Here is a 22500-nt window from a genome sequence, read left to right on the forward strand (position 1 = left end):
GTCCTCGCGCGACGGCGCCAGCTCGTTGTGTACGCCCAGCAGCACGCGGTAGAGACGCACGTCCCTGCAGGCACGCGGGGCGAGAGGGGAGAGCGGGGCGAGAGGGGCGAGTGGGGAGAGCGGGGTGGGTGGGGGTGAGCGGGGAGAGCGGGGTGGGTGGGGTGAGCGGGGGAGAGCGGGGTGAGTGGGGTGAGCGGGGTGAAAGGGGGGGGGGTGAGCAGGGTGGGCGGGGTGGGGGGGCGAGCGGGGGGGCGGGGTGAGAGGGGTGAGTGGGGTGAGCGGGGGAGAGTGGGGTGAGTGGGGTGAGCGGGGGAGAGTGGGGTGAGTGGGGTGAGCGGGGGAGAGTGGGGTGAGTGGGGTGAGCGGGGGAGAGTGGGGTGAGCGGGGTGAGTGGGGGGTGAGCGGGGTGAGTGGGGTGAGTGGGGTGAGTGGGGTGAGCGGGGGAGAGTGGGGTGAGTGGGGTGAGCGGGGGGTGAGCGGGGTGAGCGGGGGAGAGTGGGGTGAGTGGGGTGAGCGGGGGAGAGTGGGGTGAGTGGGGTGAGCGGGGGAGAGTGGGGTGAGTGGGGTGAGCGGGGGAGAGTGGGGTGAGTGGGGTGAGCGGGGGAGAGTGGGGTGAGCGGGGTGAGTGGGGTGAGTGGGGTGAGCGGGGGAGAGTGGGGTGAGTGGGGGTGAGCGGGGGAGAGTGGGGTGAGTGGGGTGAGCGGGGGAGAGTGGGGTGAGCGGGGTGAGTGGGGTGAGCGGGGTGAGTGGGGTGAGCGGGGTGAGCGGGGGAGAGTGGGGTGAGTGGGGTGAGCGGGGGGTGAGCGGGGTGAGCGGGGGAGAGTGGGGTGAGTGGGGTGAGCGGGGGAGAGTGGGGTGAGTGGGGTGAGCGGGGGGAGAGTGGGGTGAGCGGGGGAGAGTGGGGTGAGTGGGGTGAGCGGGGGAGAGTGGGTGAGTGGGGTGAGCGGGGGAGAGTGGGGTGAGTGGGGTGAGCGGGGGAGAGTGGGGTGAGTGGGGTGAGCGGGGGAGAGTGGGGTGAGCGGGGTGAGTGGGGTGAGCGGGGTGAGTGGGGTGAGTGGGGTGAGCGGGGGAGAGTGGGGTGAGTGGGGTGAGCGGGGTGAGCGGGGTGAGCGAGGAGAGTGGGGTGAGTGGGGTGAGCGGGGAGAGTGGGGTGAGTGGGGTGAGCGGGGGAGAGTGGGGTGAGTGGGGTGAGCGGGGGGTGAGCGGGGTGAGTGGGGTGAGCGGGGTGAGTGGGGTGAGTGGGGTGAGCGGGGGAGAGTGGGGTGAGTGGGGTGAGCGGGGGAGAGTGGGGTGAGTGGGGTGAGCGGGGGGGTGAGCGGGGTGAGTGGGGTGAGCGGGGGAGAGCGGGGTGAGTGGGGTGAGTGGGGTGAGCGGGGGAGAGTGGGGTGAGTGGGGTGAGCGGGGGGTGAGCGGGGTGAGCGGGGGAGAGTGGGGTGAGTGGGGTGAGCGGGGGAGAGTGGGGTGAGTGGGGTGAGCGGGGGAGAGTGGGGTGAGTGGGGTGAGCGGGGGAGAGTGGGGTGAGTGGGGTGAGCGGGGGAGAGTTGGGTGAGCGGGGTGAGTGGGGTGAGTGGGGTGAGCGGGGGAGAGTGGGGTGAGTGGGGTGAGCGGGGGAGAGTGGGGTGAGTGGGGTGAGCGGGGGAGAGTGGGGTGAGCGGGGTGAGTGGGGTGAGCGGGGGTGAGTGGGGTGAGTGGGGTGAGCGGGGGAGAGTGGGGTGAGTGGGGTGAGCGGGGTGAGCGGGGTGAGCGAAGAGAGTGGGGTGAGCGGGGTGAGCGGGGTGAGCGGGGTGAGCGGGGTGAGCGGGGTGGGGGGCGAGCGGGGGTGAGCGGGGTGAGTGGGGTGAGCGGGTGTGAGCGAGGAGAGTGGGGTGAGTGGGGAGAGTGGGGTGAGCGGGGTGAGCGGGGTGAGCGGGGTGAGCGAGGAGAGTGGGGGTGAGCGGGGTGAGCGAGGAGAGTGGGGTGAGTGGGGAGAGTGGGGTGAGCGGGGTGAGCGGGGGTGAGCGGGGTGAGCGGGGGGTTGAGGTGGAGGTCACACAGCTCGTGCTAAAGCTGCACCTCTTCTCCACCGGCTATTATCATCACTACGACGACTACTACTCACATTTTGAACTCCTCCTCCTCCTGACCTCCACCACCTGACCTCCACCACCCGACCTCCTCCTCCTGACCTCCTCCACCACCTGACCTCCACCACCTGACCTCCACCACCTGACCTCCTCCGCCTGACCTTCTCCTGACCTCCTCCTGACCTCCTCCTGAACTCCACCACTTGACCTCCTCCTCCTCCTGACCTCCACCACCCGACCTCCTCCTCCCAGCTCCTCCTCATCTTCCTTCCTCTACCACGACCCCCTCCCCTACCCCCTCCCCTACCCCCTTGACCCCCTCCCCTACTCTCTCCCCTACCCCCTCCCCTTCCCCCTTGACCCCCTCCCCTACGCCCTCCCATACCCCCTCCCCTACCCCCTCCCCTACCCCCTCTCCTAACCCCTCCCCTACCCCCTTGACCCCCTTGACCCCTGGACCCCCGCGCGACTCACGAGCTGTTGACGCAGTGGGCGGCGGTGAGGATCCACGAGGGGTCGATGAGGGTCGCGCCACAGTGCGGCCTGAACTGGCTGCGGAAACACAAACACACAAAAAACACAAAAACACAAAAACACGAAAAACAAAAAAAAACACAAAAACTCAAAAACGTAAAAACGCAAAACACAAACACAAAACACAAAACACAAAAACTTAAAAACACACAAACATAAAAACATAAAAACACTAAAACACAAAAACACAAACACAAAAAAACACTAAAACTCAAAAACACAAACACACAAAAACACTAAAACTCAAAAACACAAACACACAAAAAAACACAAAAACTCAAAAACAAAAACACACAAAAAACACAAACAAACAAAAAGAAACACAAAAACACAAACACAACAATCACAAAACACAAAAAAAACACAAAAACATAAAAAACACAAAACACAAAAAAACTAAAACACAAAAACACACAAAAAATACAAAACACAAACACACAAAAACCACAAAAACCACAAAAACAAAAAACACAAAAACTCAAAAAACACAAAAACACACAAAGAGGGATCACCCACACCGCCGCCGTCGGCGGCCGGCTGCCGTAAAGCCGCCCGGCACACTTCAGCACGTACGCAACACACGTGCACACGTACACACACATACACGTACACACATACATACACACACATACACGTACACATACATACACACACACACGTACACATACACACACACACGTACACACATACATACACACACATACACGTACACATACATACACACACACACGTACACATACACACACACACATACACACACACACACACACGTACACATACACACACACGTACACATACATACACACACACACATACACACACACACACACGTACACACACACACGTACACATACACACGCACACGTACACATACACACACACACGTACACATACATATGTAATGCGGGCGAAAGCGACCTTCCGGATGTGACGTCACGAGGAGGCGGAGCCAGGTGACGTGGGTGAAAGGTTGGGGTCCTTAAGTGGGTAAACCGGAAAAAGAAGGCAGTCGGGTTGTGAATGGAAAAGGGTGAGGCCACGAGGGCGAATGAGAGGAGGGGGGCACCGCCAGCGAGCGGGAGCCGACCCCAGAGTACAGCCAGGAAGGCTGTGTGTTAGAGGCAGCGGTGTGGCTGCAGAGAGTCGCAGGAGCGACGAAGAGAGAGGAGAGTACAGCCAGGAAGGCTGTGTGTTAGAGGCAGCGGTGTGGCTGCAGAGAGTCGCAGGAGCGACGAAGAGAGAGGAGAGTACAGCCAGGAAGGCTGTGTGTTAGAGGCAGCGGTGTGGCTGCAGAGAGTCGCAGGAGCGACGAAGAGAGAGAGAGACAGCACGAGGCTGTCAGCGCTGCGGAGTGAGCAGCAGCGATTACAGCCAAGGGGGCTGAGAGTGAGTAACAGCAGCGGAGCTGCTGTGGGGGCTGTAAGAGCGACAAAGAACAGCAGCGGGGCTGCTGATGGTGACTGGAGTGACATCGGAACCAGCACTGAGAGAATAAGAGAGACAGCCGTGTGGGTAATACAGTACGAACCAAATAAAGGACACTGAGCCAGAGATCGTGGTCAAGTCTTTTATTACACTGGTGTCAGAAGTGAAACGGCTTGTCAAGACGGCTCGGAAGAAAGAATATTCCTGTGCCATCATCTGCTACATCATCCGACTTACGATTGAGACAGATGGCGCAGCTGGAGACCTGGAAAATCGTGCTGGCGAAACCGTGTGAGCTCACCACGCCGACGACGGCAGTGGGGGAGCCGATGGTGGTCTGCAGGCCGACGCCTTGCCTGCGCTGCCAGCGCCATCTGCCACGCGGCACGAAGACGCCATCTTGGGCGTGGCAGGGGAGAAACAGCGGGAAGCCGCCATCTTGTCTTCACCGCGGCGGGGAGACGCCGCCATCTTCAACATCGCGGCGGAGAGGCAGCCTTGCGCTGCCATCTGGAGGTGCCGCGGGGAGAGCAGCCTGCTGTGAGCTGCTGTTTGCGAGGGGGAGCTGCGAGGAGAGGACGACGACGCTACAGCTGCTGGGGCGGGAGCTCTCCCGTCCTGGCTCGGGTGCGTGACAACGGAGCAGTCAAGTCGCCGAACGAGTTCTGCGAGACGACTCAAGTTGCCGCCCTGCCGTCCTCTTCTTGCTGCAGCCCCGGGCGGGTCGTAACGATACGCACCCGGCCTTTACACACACCTCACCCATCTTTCGAGGGCCGGGTGGGGGCGATTTTGTTCTCTCATGACTCGATTGTGCGGAGCGCGGTTCGGACTGTGGGTATGTGTGTGTAATAACGATGAACGCGCTATCTGCTTGTTGCTCGGTGTCAATTAAAGCGTGTACGTGTGTTGAGAATGGACGGAGAGTATGCTGTGCTTGCTGAGTGTTAAATTGTGTGTGTGCGCTGCGGTGTGGAGTTGTTATATTGATGGCGAAGTTAATTATTAACTCGGGAGCGTCGGGTATCTTGCGCTGTATCATCTCGTGGGTTACCTTGTGCGATGGGCTTAATTGGAAAAAATATATATATTTTTTTGGTCTATTGTGCTGCGAGGTGCTATGTGCGATGTGGTTGTTGCAAGAGAGAGAATATTTGTGTTGTTGCTGCAATGTTACGACTGGATTAATGGTGTGTTGGTTACCTGCAGATCGGCTTGCTATTGTGCTTAAATGTGCGCGTGTGATCGCGATATGCTGACTGTATGTGCTGTTACACCGTTCTGTACGGTTATGGGGTGCGATGCATTGATTGACTATTGGGGTTGGGATGTTATTAATTGTGCGTACCTGTTGGAAATTGGTAACAAATTCGAGGGGGACCCTATTATTTGGTCGTATGGATGTTATGTACACGCGATTTTGTGTATATTATGGGTAACGGCGCTTTGTGAGAGAGAGAGCGCGCTTTGAGGGTGCGTGATGACGCCGTTGTGGGTGTCTCAAAGGTTAATGCTAATGGGACCGTAAATTGGCGCCAAGTTGCGTCGCGTATTCGGTTGGTCGCATGCAGCCACGAGTTGCTTTGCGAGTTGGGTTGTGTAACCAATGTGGTTGGTAAAATATTGGTTAAAAATTCCCCGATATGACTGCTGCGCGCAGCAAGCTGGGGCTGTGCGCCTATCGTTGTTGGGATTGTTACAGTAAGACGGGGGAAGCAATTTGTGACCCCCAGCAAAGGGAAGCTGGGGTGCACGAATGGAGAAAACTGGCCACGTGTTCGCACGCTGGGCCGCCATTTTGCGCACACGCGGGGTATGGCGTCGATGCGCTTTGCGGAAAGGGCCGCCATTTTGAGTGCGCGCGAGATATTGCGCGAACGCGCTGGGCGAAGGGGGCCGCCGTTTTGAGCGCGCGGGAAAAACCTCGGTGGGGCAAATATTCCATCTGTTATGCCTGCCATTGTTGATTGGGTGATGCACGAGTGGTGGTCACGTCGGCCTATGGCTGATGGCTGACCTGACAGCCCGGAGGCGAGACCTCCGTGGTATGTCCTAAACTAATGGGCCGTGTGCTCATATGGCTCGGGGAGTCATGGTTCAGTTGTGCGGAGGCAGACTGAACCTGGTGTGCCGGGGGCTCACGGGTTTTGGGTTAGGGCGTTATTGTCTCTATAAGAGAACATTACCCCGTAGGGGGGGTCGTTGATATCTGGCCTTGCCGAGGGATTGATCTTCCCTTGGCTATGAAGCGCATTTCAAAGATTGATGGAGCTCGTTGACGGGGTTGCAGTGGCAGACGTGTCTTATATATTTGGACGATATCATTGTCTTCAGCCGCACATTTGAGGAACATTTAACACGGCTGGAGACAGTGTTCACGAGGATGCGCTCTGCGAATTTAAAATTTAAACCAAAGAAATGCCACCTACTGCAACGGTCCGTCCGTTATCTGGGGCACATTGTGAGTGCTGAGGGGGTGTCCACAGATCCGGAAAAGACGGCGTGCGTCCGGGATTGGCCGACTCCGGCCACCGTGGGGGATGTTCGGCGGTTTTTGGGATTTGCCTCGTATTACCGAAGATTTGTGCCGGGTTTTGCGACGATTGCGAGGCCCTTGCATCTCCTTACGGATAAAGGACGGAAATTTGTTTGGGGACAGCCGGAAGAGGCGGCCTTTCGGAGTCTGCGTGATCTATTGGCTACGGCTCCGACATTGGATTATCCCGATTTTGATCGCCCTTTCATTCTTGATACGGACGCGAGTGACACAGGTAATGGGGCGGTATTATCACAGTCTAAAGGGGGCGTAGAGCGCGTCGTGGCGTATGGTAGCCGAGTCTTGTCGCCTGCGGAAACACGCTACTGTGTCACTCGTAGAGAACTTTTGGCGGTTGGTTTTTCCTACGGCAATTTCGACCGTACCTTTACGGTCGTTCTTTTATTGTGCGTACGGATCATGCGGCCTTGCAATATGCACTTAAAATGGACCAGCTATCGGGACAGTGGGCACGTTGGTTGGACACGCTACAGGCATTTTCCTTCCAAATTCAACATCGGAAGGGAGTGCGCCATGCGAACGCTCACGCACTTTCCAGATTACCAGGGCGCGCCCCTTGTAAATGTGCGTCGGGGACGCATAGGTGTTCGCCGATTCTAAACCCCCCTCAGCCGCTTACGTTGGCCGTCGAGAAGTCGGATACTCCGATGGAACCGGGACCGACTGACGGGGTTTTGAATCTGCCGCGGTCTGTCTGGATTCGGGAACAAATGATGGATGAGTTGTTGTTGTCCATGCGGAAGCGGTCTATGAGGGACAATGGGAGTCCGAGTACGGCTGTGGGGCCGCGAACCGCTCTCCGAGATGGTCTGCTTATGTGGCGAGAAGGGTTCCAGGAAAGCTGGCATGTGGTGCTACCAACGTCCTTGCGATTCGAGTTGATTAGAACTCTCCATTGTGACACACTATTGCATTTAGGGGTGCAGAAGACTTTGTTGACGTTGCAACGTCATTATTTTTGGCAAGGCTGGTGTGTGTCCATCGCTGATGGGATAGTAAGGGAGGAGCATGGCCGAGTGCTGCTCATCCCCGAAATGGCACCAGCTGAGAGTATGGTAAATGGATGTTGCCGTGGGTTGACGACCACGGTGAGGGTTACGGCGAATTAAACGTTACCGCTGGGGAGCGTGGCTCTCTCCACGCGAGGGTGTGCGATTAGGGGTTTTGTTGGTTTGTTGAGAGTGACTGTGGGTACATGCTGTGTACGTCTGAGGTCTGTGCTGGTCCTCAAGGGAGGACTGCTGGTGGGTAAGAGCAGAAATTTTGTTGTTGTTGTTGTTTCACGTGTAAATAATATTGTTGTTAAAATGTAAATACTGGGGCGTCCATCGCGGTTATTTGGGTAATTATTGGGGTTTTCTTAAGCGGGCCGGAATTACATCATCTCCACTACCCTGGGGCCGGGTGGCTGTCGTGTACGACATGCGGATGTGCGTTGTTGTGCTTTGTGCTGTTGTTGTTCTTGTTGTTATATTACATGCTTAGTGTCCTTTAAGGGGGAAGGTCGGTTCACCGCATTACGCTTTGGTATTGTTCAGCCGAGGTCGGCTGGGTTTTTTCTATGGGGGAGGGTGGTGTAATGCGGGCGAAAGCGACCTTCCGGATGTGACGTCACGAGGAGGCGGAGCCAGGTGACGTGGGTGAAAGGTTGGGGTCCTTAAGTGGGTAAACCGGAAAGAGAAGGCAGTCGGGTTGTGAATGGAAAAGGGTGAGGCCACGAGGGCGAATGAGAGGAGGGGGGCACCGCCGGCGAGCGGGAGCCGACCCCAGAGTACAGCCAGGAAGGCTGTGTGTTAGAGGCAGCGGTGTGGCTGCAGAGAGTCGCAGGAGCGACGAAGAGAGAGGAGAGTACAGCCAGGAAGGCTGTGTGTTAGAGGCAGCGGTGTGGCTGCAGAGAGTCGCAGGAGCGACGAAGAGAGAGAGAGACAGCACGAGGCTGTCAGCGCTGCGGAGTGAGCAGCAGCGATTACAGCCAAGGGGGCTGAGAGTGAGTAACAGCAGCGGAGCTGCTGTGGGGGCTGCAAGAGCGACAAAGAACAGCAGCGGGGCTGCTGATGGTGACTGGAGTGACATCGGAACCAGCACTGAGAGAATAAGAGAGACAGCCGTGTGGGTAATACAGTACGGACCAAATAAAGGACACTGAGCCAGAGATCGTGGTCAAGTCTTTTATTACACATACACGCACACACGTACACATACACACGCACACACGTACACATACACACACACACGTACACATACACACACACACACACGTACACATACACACACACACGTACACATACACACACACACGTACACACACACATACACACACACACGCACACATACACACACACACACGCACACATATACACACACACACACGTACACGTACATACACGCACACACGTACACATACACACACACACGTAAACATACACACACACACACACGTACACGTACACATACACACACACACACACGTACACATACACACACACACACACGTACACATACACACACACACACACGTACACACACACACACACACGTACACACACACACACACACGTACACATACATACACACACACACGTACACACACACACATACATACACACACACGTACACACACATACACACACACACGTACACATACATACACACACACGTACACATACATACACACACACACGTACACATACACACACACACACGTACACATACACACACACACACGTACACATGCACACACACACACACGTACACATACACACACACACACGTACACATACATACACACACACACACATACACACACACACGTACACATACACACACGTACACATACATACACACACACACGTACACATACATACACACACACACGTACACATACATACACACACACACGTACACATACATACACACACACACGTACACATACACATACACACACACGTACACATACACACACACACACACGTACACATACACACACACACACGTACACATACACACACACACACGTACACATACATACACACACACACGTACACATACACACACACACACGTACACATACACACACACACACGTACACATACACACACACACACGTACACATACATATGTAGTGGTGGTGTTGACGTGCGCCGACTGTGACAGTGATGGATCACGGGGCGGCGCGGGGTGCGGGGTTGGGCACGCGTTGTGGGCGTGGTGTGGACGCGCGCGCCGGGAGTGACAGATGACGGGGCGGCGCGGCGTGGGTGGTGAGGCACGCTGAGATGTGGGAAAACAGGATCGTAGCCAGCGCCCAGTGATTGGTCGAATAAGATGGGTGCTCGCAGCGACGTCCGCAGGTGGGGTATAAAGGGGGACGCGCGAGAGCACTCGGGGAGAGTTACCCAGTTGAAGACCAGAAGACGGAGCTGAAGACCTAGTGCCCCGAGACCCCTAGTCCCGCCGTCCTTGTGGGGACCGGGGCCCTGTGTGGCTCGGAGGCGAGACTGTGGGACCCGGGGTCCGACGCCCACGTGGGTCGGGCTGGGGACCCACAGTCAAGACGGACACCCCGGGCAGGGAGTGTCCCGAATAGCTCAGTGGGCGTTAGTCGCCAGGGTAGCTAAGAGGGTGTTTGTCACCCGAATAGCTCAGTGGGCGTTAGTCGCCAGAATAGCTCAGTGGGCGTTAGTCGCCAGGGTAGCTAAGAGGGCGTTAGTCGCCAGGGTAGCTAAGAGGGTGTTTGTCACCCGAATAGCTCAGTGGGCGTTAGTCGCCAGAATAGCTCAGTGGGCGTTAGTCGCCAGGGTAGCTAAGAGGGCGTTAGTCGCCAGGGTAGCTAAGAGGGTGTTTGTCACCCGAATAGCTCAGTGGGCGTTAGTCGCCAGAATAGCTCAGTGGGCGTTAGTCGCCAGAATAGCTAAGTGGGTGTTTGTCACCCGAGATACTAAGTGGGTGTTAGTCACCCGAGATACTAAGTGGGTGTTTGTCACCCGAGATACTAAGTGGGTGTTTGTCACCCGAGATACAAAGTAGGTGTTAGTCACCTGTGAACGAGTTTGGTAAAATAAAGAGTGTGTTACCCGTGAAGTCGTCTCCCGCCGAGTTACTACATTACAACTGGCGTCAGAAGTAAACCTGTCTTCAAGAAGTATGGACACGAGGAAGACTACCCGTACCCACGAGCGAGGTCGGGACGACGACGGCGTACCGGGGACACCAACCTCGGGAGGAGAGGACGAGGAGTTGCCGCCGATGCAGCACTTCGCGGTGATGGCCGACGCTCCGCTTGCCTCCGACACCAGCCTCCAAGACGCGCACTCCCGGTTGGCGGAGTTGCTACTCGCCGCCGCCGCTGTCTTGGCGGACATCTCCGTTCCGGCGAGCGGAAAAACGGCTGCGGGGTTGGTGGAGAAAGCGACGTTGGAGGGATCCCGCCAAAAGGCGCTTCGCGCCAAAAGTCTGGAAGTTGCCGCCGTTTTTGAGGGGCCGCCATCGATTGGCGGGAAACACGGACACCACGTGGCCGGAGACCTCCGCTCAGCGCAGCCCACGTCATCAGCGCGCGCCGGAGCTCTCCATTTTGCGCCTGACAACCGAGCCGACATTTTACACAACTACAGCGGAGCGCGGGAAAATCTCTCCGACGTCGACGACGATCGGGTCCTCCAGCAAAGATTGCCCGCGCTGTCGGCGTTCAAGGCGGATGGGGGCGACTGGGGAGCCTTCCAACGAAGGTTCCTCGCTCATCAGGAGATGTCGGGGTGGTCCGACACCACTGCCCTGCGTGCGTTGCCAGCGATGCTCGACGACGACGCGCTTGCAGCCTTCACATCTGCTGCAAGGTCGTCCCGCTCTACGCTCCAGGCCGCACTACACCTGATGGCGAAGGTGTTCGGACCGCCCTCCACGTGTCGCCACCAGTTCTACGATCGGCGGAAGGTGGCTGGAGAAACGACGCTCGCCTATCGCACGGCACTGCTCGCCTTGGCGGACGCAGCTTTTCCCCGCATGGATAAGGAGGGGAAGGACGCCATGGTGACGGAGCAGCTGCTGGCGTTGGCCCACGAGTTGGGGGTCCCCATCAATGTGGCGGACGAAATGGATATCTGCTCCCTGGCGATCGCCACGAGCATTCACGCGTACGAGCTCCTCAAACGCAAGCCGGGGGTCGTCTGCAAATGGGCGGGGAACGCGGCACTGGCCGCCACGATCGCCGAACCTCAGCCAGCTGCGGATCAGGAGCAGGCCTTCGCTGCATCGCGTCCGGGGGAGTGGAGAACGGGAGGTCGTTCGCCCACACGTTCATCCCGCAAGCTGGAGCAACCGAAACCTACGACGTCCCTCGTCGTCTGCTACAACTGCGGCCTTCGGGGTCACGTCGCAGCCGGGTGCCGGGCCCCGCGTCAGCGCGCCACAGGACCACGTCGGGACGACGACCAGGCCCACAAGTCATCCCAACAAAACCCGGCAAGTCGCGGCACCTCACACGTTCGGTCCACAAACACGGCACATTCGGGTCGCCGCTTGGCGGTGGGGGGTTCGCGGCTGGGTGCCGGGGGTTCACTTCGGCGAGGGGGGTCCGTACACGGCCCGCAAGCAGTCGAGTGGTCCGAATTGGCCCACAGGATCGTGGCTGCGTCGGCCGGGTCGTCCGTGGTAACGGGGTTTATTGACGGGGTTGAGGTCCGGGTGCTTGTGGACACGGGTGCGTCGGCCACCATCATCTCGGACCTTATTTATAACATTCTTCCCGTCCAAAGTAGACCCCTTCTGCCAGTAGACGTGCCATTTTATGCGGCGAATGGGGGATCCCTGGGGATCATCGGCCAGATTCGGGCGACTATTTGCATTGGTGACATCAAATTGGCGGGCCCTATTTTTGTATCATCATCGCTGGCCGTTCCCTGTTTGCTAGGTACGGACTTTTTGTCCAAAATGCCCATCAAAATTCTTATAGATCAGGCCTGCATTGAGCTTCCGTCAGGTCGGCGGGTTGCGTTCTTGACGAACCCTACCAAAATACGCACGGTTTGTGCGACGGTGCAGGCGCTGGCAACTCACACTGTACGGGTGCCCCCGGGATCGCAAATGTTAGTACCCCTTCGGTTGAGGAAGCCACTCGAGGTGGGTGCGGAGGCACAGGGGGTGCTGTTGGGGCCGTCTAACAGGGCCAGAAGGGGCCTCGACTTAGCGGTTGCTCAAACCATGGTGAGAGGGGACAGTGAGCCGTTTGTAATGGTCCTGAATACGGGGTCGCGGCCGGCCGTAATTGCGCAGGGAACGGTGCTGGCTCACGCCGCGCCGCTACCCGTTGAGGAACGGCTCGTGGCTCAAGCAGATTTCACTGTCAAGTCGCATCCTCCAAGGGATGAGGGGACTGAGTGGTTGGACTCGTTGTGTGCCGGTTCTGCTAACTTGTCCAAGGTGCAATTGGGGGCATTGAGGGGTTTGCTACTCGAGTTTGCTGACGTGTTCAGCAAACATAAGTACGATATCGGCTGCACTGACCTGTTGCGCCACCACATAGCTACAGGGGACGCGGCCCCTATTCGTCAGAATCCCTTCCGGCTCAGCCCAGCCGAGAAGGAGCATGTGCAATCGGCGGTTAATGATATGTTGGCGGCCGATATCATTTCGCCCTCTTCTAGTCCGTGGGGTGCTCCTATTGTCCTAGTAAAAAAACAGGACGGGTCCTTGCGGTTTTGTGTCGATTTCCACCGCTTAAACAAAATCTCGATGGCGGATGCGTATCCGCTCCCCAGGATGGATGAGTCGCTGGATGCCTTGGCGGGAGCACAGTTTTTTTCCACACTCGATCTGCTTTCCGGATTTTGGCAATTGCCACTCGATGACGAGTCTAAACCTAAAACCGCTTTCCAGACACCTGGTGGCCTATTTGAATTCAACCGTTTGCCCATGGGCTTACATTCCGCTCCCGCCACGTTCCAGAGACTCATGGAATTGGTTTTGTCGGGCCTCCAATGGGATACCTGTTTGATTTATCTCGATGATATCATCGTCTTCAGTCGGACTTTTGAGGAGCACCTCCAGCGACTGAGAGCGGTGTTCCTCAGAATGCGTTCCGCTAAGCTTAAATTTAAACCGGCTAAATGTTTTCTGCTTCGGGAATCGGTCAGGTATTTGGGCCATATCGTGAGTCGTTCAGGGATCTCGACGGACCCTGCTAAGACGCACTGCGTCAGCTCATGGCCAACGCCAACCTCGGTCACGGAGGTTCGCAGTTTCATTGGTTTCGCCTCCTATTACCGTCGTTTTGTCAAGCAGTTTGCCACCATAGCCAGGCCCCTGCACGCTTTGACGGCTAAGGGTGTGCGGTTTCACTGGGGGGCGGAGGAGGAGGCTGCGTTCTGCTCCCTTCGTGACGCCTTGGTGCAGGCTCCCCCCTTGTGTTACCCCGATTTCACACAACCGTTTTTGCTTGACACAGATGCCAGCAACACGGGTATCGGGGGGGTGCTCTCACAGGTGGTCGGGGGGGTTGAACGGGTGGTCGCCTACGCTAGTAGAGTTCTTTCCCCCGCCGAACAACGCTATTGCGTAACTCGTCGTGAATTGTTAGCGATTGTGTTTTTTACACAGCAATTCAGGCCGTATCTTTACGGCCGTCATTTTACGGTCCGTACGGACCATGCGGCTCTACAATACGCTATGCGCGTGGCACAGCCATCGGGCCAATTGTCCCGATGGTTGGAGGTCCTTCAGGACTACCAATTCACGACGATTTACCGCAAGGGATTGCGACACTCAAATGCGGACGCCTTGTCGCAGTTGCCACCGTGCACGGACTGCACATGTTTGTTGGGATCGGCGCGGTGCAAACCCCCGGTCGCGGGCACCCCGGGAGTTGCGCTCGCCGCCACTGACACCCCGGGAGTCGACGCCCCCACGGGGAGGGATTCGCTGTTGTCGTTGCCCCTCATTGAGTGGGGCCGTCTCCAAATGTCCGACGGCTCCCTAATTACGCTACGTCGAAAAGTTGGCGCTCCCGAGGTAGGGGATGCGCGGGTCGGTTCCTGGGTGTGCAGACAGGGCCTTTTGATGAAGTGGGACAACATGTCCCGGCGTCACGTGCTCGTTGTGCCTGTTGCTATGCGGGGTAGGGTCGTTCTGGCAGCTCATGAACGGCTCATGCATCTGGGTTTTCACAAAACGCTCGCCCTAATCCAGCGAGACTATTATTGGCCGGGGATGGGTAACGACGTGGCGAATATTCTTAAGGGATGCGTAGGGTGCGCCAAAAGGAAACCGCCACCATTGGCAGCTAATCCACCGCTGCAATCCATTCAAGTTTCGCGCATAAACGAATTAGTTGCGTTGGACATCTTGGGGCCCTTTCCTGCTACACCAAGGGGAAATAGATTCCTGCTGGTTGGCGTAGAATACTTCACCCGATGGCCCATGGCATGGCCACTCGCCAACCAGTCGGCTGCAGCGGTGGCGGACGCCTTCGTCCAGGGCTATGTTTTGGACAAGGGCGCCCCCGAACGCTTGCTGACGGATCAAGGAAATAATTTTTCGAGCGTTTTGTTGCGCGAGGTGTGCGACCTGTTGGGTACAAAGAAAGTGCGTACTTCCCCCTACCACCCGCAGACTGACGGGATGGTTGAGCGTCTGAACAGGACGATTACGTCTATGTTGTGCCAACAGGTCTGCGATGATCAGGTTGATTGGGACTTACAGGTGCCGGGGGTACTCGCGGCCTATCGAATGGCCCCTCATGCGGCGACGGGGTTTTCCCCATTTTTTCTTATGTATGGGCGGGAGGCCGATCCGGCCATGGACGTCCAACTGGGGATTTCCCAGCCACGTGCAAAATCAAAATTGGCAGACCACATCAAATTTAATATCGCCAAATTGACTGAAGCGCGGGAGGCGGCGAGGTTGAATTCGCGTTCGCGGCAAATTGCGAACGAGAGATTGCATGGGCGGAGGGTGCATACGCATGATTGGAAACCAGGCGATAAGGCCTGGCTGCATTGTCCACATGCACCGTTGGCTACGTCCCCCAAGTTGTTGAGACCTTGGAGGGGACCGGTGGAAATTGTGCGGGTTGCACGACCCCAGAGTATACAGATTAAATGGGAAAAACGCCGTTGGTACGTGCACCCCTCCCGACTGAAGCCCTATGCGGCACCGTGTGACCCCGTTCTGTGCCGTAACGACCGGGCGTGTGATGTGACCGTCGACTCGGGGAGGGAGGTGTCGCAGGCTGATCCTCACGTGTCTCCACCTGACCCACCCCCAGGTGCCTCGGGCTTGACGGCTGCTGACCGTCGGGAGCCTGAACCCCGCGGCACGCACGGGTCCTCGATGCCTGGCCGATGTCTTCCTGAACCGCCGGCACCACCGGACGTTCAACCGCGTCTGGTGCCGTACGATGGACCGGCAAGGCGGACTCGGGCTAGGGCACAACAATTTTCATGAAGACGTTTTTTTTCAACACCGAGCTCGCCCGGTGTTCCCCTCTGCCGGGGTAATGTCCCGTTGTAGGGACGCTCGGAAAGAATGGGACACTGCACGAGTCGAAAGAAAAAAAAAAAATTTTCCATTTATTTTCCTTTCTGCATACACATTGCTATTGTCACTCGCCGGTTTGTATATATTGTTTTATTGTCGCGGTGGCATTGGTTGATGGTTGCGGATGGTAGTGTTCGCGTCGTGTTGTGTTGTTACGTTAGTTGTTGTTCTTGTTGTTGTGTTGTGTTACGGGGCACACAGGGCGGTTTGTATATTTTTATAGCAGCCGGGTCGGCTGCGAGCTATGTGGTAGGGGGTGATGTAGTGGTGGTGTTGACGTGCGCCGACTGTGACAGTGATGGATCACGGGGCGGCGCGGGGTGCGGGGTTGGGCACGCGTTGTGGGCGTGGTGTGGACGCGCGCGCCGGGAGTGACAGATGACGGGGCGGCGCGGCGTGGGTGGTGAGGCACGATGAGATGTGGGAAAACAGGATCGTAGCCAGCGCCGAGTGATTGGTCGAATAAGATGGGTGCTCGCAGCGACGTCCGCAGGTGGGGTATAAAGGGGGACGCGCGAGAGCACTCGGGGAGAGTTACCCAGTTGAAGACCCGAAGACGGAGCTGAAGACCTAGTGCCCCGAGACCCCTAGTCCCGCCGTCCTTGTGGGGACCGGGGCCCTGTGTGGCTCGGAGGCGAGGCTGTGGGACCCGGGGTCCGACGCCCACGTGGGTCGGGCTGGGGACCCACAGTCAAGACGGATACCCCGGGCAGGGAGTGTCCCGAGTAGCTCAGTGGCGTTAGTCGCCGAGTAGCTAAGTGGGTGTTGGTCACCCGAGTAGCTCAGTGGCGTTAGTCGCCGAGTAGCTAAGTGGGTGTTGGTCACCCGAGTAGCTCAGTGGCGTTAGTCGCCGAGTAGCTAAGTGGGTGTTTGTCACCCGAGATACTAAGTGGGTGTTTGTCACCCGAGATACTAAGTGGGTGTTAGTCACCTGTGAACGAGTTTGGTAAAATAAAGAGTGTGTTACCCGTGAAGTCGTCTCCCGCCGAGTTACTACATTACACATACACACACACACACGTACACATACATACACACACACACGTACACATACACACACACACACACATACACACACACACACACACGTACACATACACACACACACACACGTACACATACACATACACGTACACATACACACACACACACACACGTACACATACACACACACACGCACACATACACACACACACACACGTACACATACACACACACACGCACACATACACACACACGCACGTACACATACACACACACACACACGTACACATACACACACACACACACGTACACACACACACACACGCACACATACACACACACACACGTACACATACACACACACGTACACATACATACACACACACACGTATACACACACACACACATGTCCGGCAAAACAACCTCCTACCTCCTCGCGGTGCCGGATGGGCAACATTGTCGTGGGCAGTGCTGTGGGGGGAGGGCCAATGCCCATTGGCCTCTCCCCTCATGGCGTCTGTGGCCACCACAGTGGCTAAACGGGGGCTCTGGACGGGTGCGAGGGGCTGGTAACCCCTCCACCTTCAATTAACCACCACTAAACTACGAAGTAAACATAGACCTGTAACTAATAAGCTTGTGCCGGAGGCCCCGGGGGGTCAGGCTTTTATGATGTCTCCTGGCCAAACCCCATTTGGCGGAGCCAGGAGATTGAATTTTCACCCTCGAGGCTCCTCCAGAAACAACGAAAAACCATTGCGGATGGCCACGTGGAATGTTCGAACGCTCACTGCGGAGGAGAGGCTGCCACTCCTCTGTCGGGAGCTGGACCGGTACCGTCTGGATCTCTGTGGCATTCAGGAGGTCCGGTGGACTGGTTCTGGATCCTGCCACCATGAGGGGTGGACAGTCCTCTACTCGGGGCAGGAGACTGCCAAACAACAGGGTGTGGCTCTTCTTCTGAACAAAAGAATGAAGGGGGCGTGGGAGCGTGGCGGTGAGGTGTGGGAAGCTGTAAGCCCCAGGATACTTTGGGCTCGCCTTCCCATCAATCAGAGGCGAGGAATGGTGGTCGTGGTTACTTATGCCCCCACCGAAGACGAACATCCGTGGAGGGATGCAGGCAAAGCCGATGAGTCAGACGCTTTCTATGACCTCCTGTCACAGGTGCTGGCTAAAGTGGCCACTCGGGACAGAGTCATCTTGTTGGGTGACTTCAATGCCCGAGTTGGTCATGATGCTGACACCTGGTCTGGAGTGATTGGAAGGCATGGGCCAGATCAGCTCAATAATAACGGTAGGAGGCTGCTAGATTTTTGTGCAGCCCATGGGCTTGTAATTACCAACACGCTCTTCCGGCATCGGCGCATCCACACAACATCATGGATACATGCCGGGTCCAAGCAAGAACATCTGCTGGACTACATAGTGACGGACCAGCGGATGCGAGCCCATGTCCTTGACACCAGGACCTACCGTGGAGCTGATCTGCCCTCTGACCATCGACTAGTCATCTGTAAGATGCGCCTGCCATTCTTCCACTCCGGTGGTGGGTGTACACCCAGGATCCCATTCCAACCAAAAGTGGCCTGGTCTCAGTTAGCTGATGAAAGTTGCAAGCGAGAATTTCATCATCGCTTGCAGCTGGGGTTGGCATCGTCCCCCCACTCCACCTGATGTCGAGGGTAAATGGGCGAGGTTTAAGACTGTGACTCATGCAGCTGCAATGGCTGCTTTGGGTACGCGGTCCAGACCTCCCCAGAAACCCTGGCTGACGGAGGAGGTGTTCAGGTTAATTGAGAAAAAGCGACAGGCCCACTCTCATCGCCTACAGCATCCCACGTCAGAGAATGAGGAGGTTTACCGCAGCCTTCGCTCGGAGGTTCGGAGAGCCGTGAGGCGCTGCAAGGATGGGTGGTGGTCGCGGGTTGCTGAGGAGATGGAGTCTGCCTCAGTGGCCCGCGATCACAAATCACTATTTAACTCCATCAAAAAAGTAACCTGCAGCGCCACACCTATTACCATCATTAGAGGAAAAAACGGTGATCCAATCTCCGACCCCCAGGAACAGGTTTGCAGATTTGCTGAGCATTTCTGTGAGGTCCTGGGGGAGGGAAAATCTCTCAGCCAGGAAAACATCATGGCACAAAGTGGGGATAACCCTGCTGAGGCTGCGGTGCCTCAAATATTGGAAGAGGTCACCCCCTGTGAGTGGCTGGCTGAGGTGCCAGCTGTTGAGGAAGTACTGAGGGCGATCCGGAGTCTGAGACCAGGGAAGGCACCGGGCAGAGATGATCTCCCAAGCGAAATGCTGAGGGAGGGTGGCGTTTGTGCACAGACTGCCCTATATGACATCATAACAACAGTCTGGACCACTGGACGGGTTCCGCAGGACTGGAAGGATGCCCTGGTGGTCCCCCTCTATAAGAAGGGGGACCGTGCCGACTGTAACAACTACAGGGGCATCTCACTCCTCAGTGTGCCGGGTAAGGTCCTGGCAAGGATTATTCAACATCGCCTTGCTAGGCACGCTGAGGAGAGGCTTGCGGAGCCCCAATGCGGTTTCAGGAAAGGGCGGTCCTGCACAGATGCCATATTTTCTGTCCGTCTGCTACAGCAGAGGTGTAGGGAATTCCAAAAAGACCTACATCTCTGCTTTATTGACCTGGTCAAGGCCTATGATACCATCAGTAGGACTGGGCTCTGGGTTGTTCTTCGTGCTTTCGGAGTCCCTGACCCTCTGCTCACGATCATTAAGGACCTTCATGATGGTGAGCGGGCCCGGGTAAAACTACGTGGCTGGGAGTCGGAGCCTTTCCCTGTACACCTTGGGGTGCGACAGGGATGTCCTCTGGCTCCCACATTATTTAACATCTATTTCGACTGCGTAGTTCGTGAAGCCTTCAATAGCTGTACCGGGGGAATTACTATTTGGTACAGATATAATGGGAGGCTGATCGACGCCCGGGTGCGATCAAGGGATGGCTCCCTATTGGTCAACCACGTTATGTATGCCGATGATTTGGTAATAGCTGCTCATTCAGAAGAGGAGTTGGAGACGCTGCTGCTGAGACTGGAGTGTGCCACTAAGAGGTGGGGCCTTACCATCAGCCCCACCAAAACTAAGCACCTGCCTGGGTATTTTGTACCATCGGGCACTCCGCCCCCACAACTCCCAATCGGTGATGGGGCAGTTGTGGAGAGAGTAGAGAGTTTTCCATACCTGGGCAGTGTGCTCATGACCAGCTCCAGTTTATCAGCAGAGGTCTCACTCCGAATCAGTCGAGCGGCAATATCTTTTCATCGGTTGCGTAACGCTGTGTGGAAGCTACCTGGTCTGTCGCTCCGCACGAAGCTTCAGGTCTTCTCCGCCACGGTCATTCCCTCCCTTCTCTACGCTTGCGAAACGTGGACCCCCCTAGTGGAGCATCTTCGCCGGTTGGAAACATTTAGGCTGGCCTGCCTACGATCCATCCTGGGTTTAACCAGGCTGGATTGTGTGAGGAGCTCACAAGTCCTTGAAAGATCTGGGCAAAGTCCCATCAGTGAGCTCCTCCGGCAGGCAAGGCTGCGTTGGCTGGGTCATGTAGCCCGCATGCCCAGCCACCGCATGCCTAAACAGCTTTTGTTCGGCCGGATCGAGGGGGCTAAACGGGCGCGGCACGGGCTAGAGAAGAGATGGAGTGATGTGGTACAGGAGGACGTGGAGCTGAGTGGACTTGCCGATGACTGGTACCAGCGGTGTCAAGATCGGCCTCAGTGGAGGAGGCTCGTGAAGGACGCTACTGGGCAGTTGGAGGCAGTCGCCCTCCAACAACAACGGAGGGCGGAGGAGCGACGCTCACAACAACGAGCGGAGCGCCGGGTGGCTAAAGCACAGCAAGTTGGCACAGTAGGGGGCACAGGTGGTGCATCAGCCAGTCATCTCGGTCATCTCGGTCAGTCGACCCGTGGCACCTGCTGGGTCTGCCCCGTGACCTCCTGCCAGCGGGCGTTCGACACTTCACGTGGCCTCAAGGTGCACATGGCCTGGCACAAGCGTCGTGGTGACGTCACCGCCACTTAGTGGCGAATGGCGGTTGTTGTTGTATGTGTCTGTGTGTGTGTCTGTGTGTGCGTGTGTCTGTGTCTGTGTGTGTGTCTGTGTGTGTGTCTGTGTGTGTGGGGAGCGGTAGTGTAGCGGTTAGCGCGCTGCGCTATGAACCTGGCGACCCGGGTTCGATTCCCGCTCACGGCTAACACCAGTGACGATTATCTGAACCGGTCCTGGGCCTCCCCTAGGTCGACTCAGCCTTAAATGAGTACCTGGTGCGGTGTGTAAACATCGCCACTGGGGAGACAAAGGCGGTCGGGCGTGGTGCTGGCCACCCACCCCCTCGTGTACCGTTCCGGCCTTCATAGGTGCTCGCTAACAGCACTTGCCCCTACAGTCTGTTAAGGCTATACGGGGGATCTTTATCTTTGTGTCTGTGTGTGTGCGTGCGTGTGTCTGTGTGTCTGTGCGTGCGTGTGCGTGCGCTCGCTCACCTGCTGAAGCTGTAGAGCTTCTTGCGGATGGCCACCTGCCAGGGCCACGAGTGAGGCTTGGCCGGACAGCCACCCACGATCCTCCCCATGCAGACCTTGGGCATCTCCACCTGCACGCCACACTTCTCGCCACTCGCTGGGCACAGAGGGGGTCAAGGTCGTGAAGAAGCAGTGGCATCTACATCTGCAGAACGTGAAGAACCAGTGGCATCTACATCTGTAAAACGTGAAGAACCAGTGGCATCTAAAGAACGTGAAGAACCAGTGGCATCTACATCTACAGAACGTGAAGAACCAGTGGCATCTACATCTGCAGAACGTGAAGAACCAGTGGCATCTACATCTGTAAAACGTGAAGAACCAGTGGCATCTAAAGAACGTGAAGAACCAGTGGCATCTACATCTACAGAACGTGAAGAACCAGTGGTATCTACATCTGCAGAACGTGAAGAACCTGTGGCATCTACATCTGTAGAACGTGAAGAACCAGTGGCATCTACAGAACGTGAAGAACCAGTGGTATCTACATCTGCAGAACGTGAAGAACCAGTGGCATCTACATCTGCAGAAAGTGAAGAACCAGTGGCATCTACATCTGCAGAACGTGCAGAACCAGTGGCATCTACATCTGCAGAACGTGAAGAACCAGTGGCATCTACATCTACAGAACATGAAGAACCAGTGGCATCTACATCTGCAGAAAGTGAAGAACCAGTGGCATCTACATCTGCAGAACGTGAAGAACCAGTGGCATCTCTCATCTGCAGAACGTGAAGAACCAGTGGCCAGAGGTGTGGACTCGAGTCATGTGACTTGGACTCGAGTCAGACTCGAGTCATGAATTTGATGACTTGCGACTCGACTTGGACTTGCATAACA

At 56.7% G+C, this 22500-nt stretch overlaps 1 protein-coding gene across 1 annotated transcript in view; it reads right to left on the reverse strand.

The window, feature by feature from the left end:
- Positions 1 to 3: 3 nt before the first annotated feature.
- Positions 4 to 22500, reverse strand: part of LOC144954258 (plasminogen-like) — a gene marked incomplete at both ends in the record, with an annotated part of 61060 nt that continues 38563 nt past the window's right edge. The window contains 3 exons of the mRNA XM_078884794.1: positions 4 to 64; positions 2538 to 2615; positions 21622 to 21757. Coding sequence (XP_078740920.1) covers positions 4 to 64; positions 2538 to 2615; positions 21622 to 21757 — 275 coding nt within the window. The remainder of the gene's footprint in view (positions 65 to 2537; positions 2616 to 21621; positions 21758 to 22500) is intronic.

The sequence above is a fragment of the Lampetra fluviatilis genome, unplaced genomic scaffold, assembly GCF_964198595.1.
Source record: "Lampetra fluviatilis unplaced genomic scaffold, kcLamFluv1.1 SCAFFOLD_605, whole genome shotgun sequence".
Classification (NCBI taxonomy): Eukaryota; Metazoa; Chordata; class Hyperoartia; order Petromyzontiformes; family Petromyzontidae; genus Lampetra; species Lampetra fluviatilis.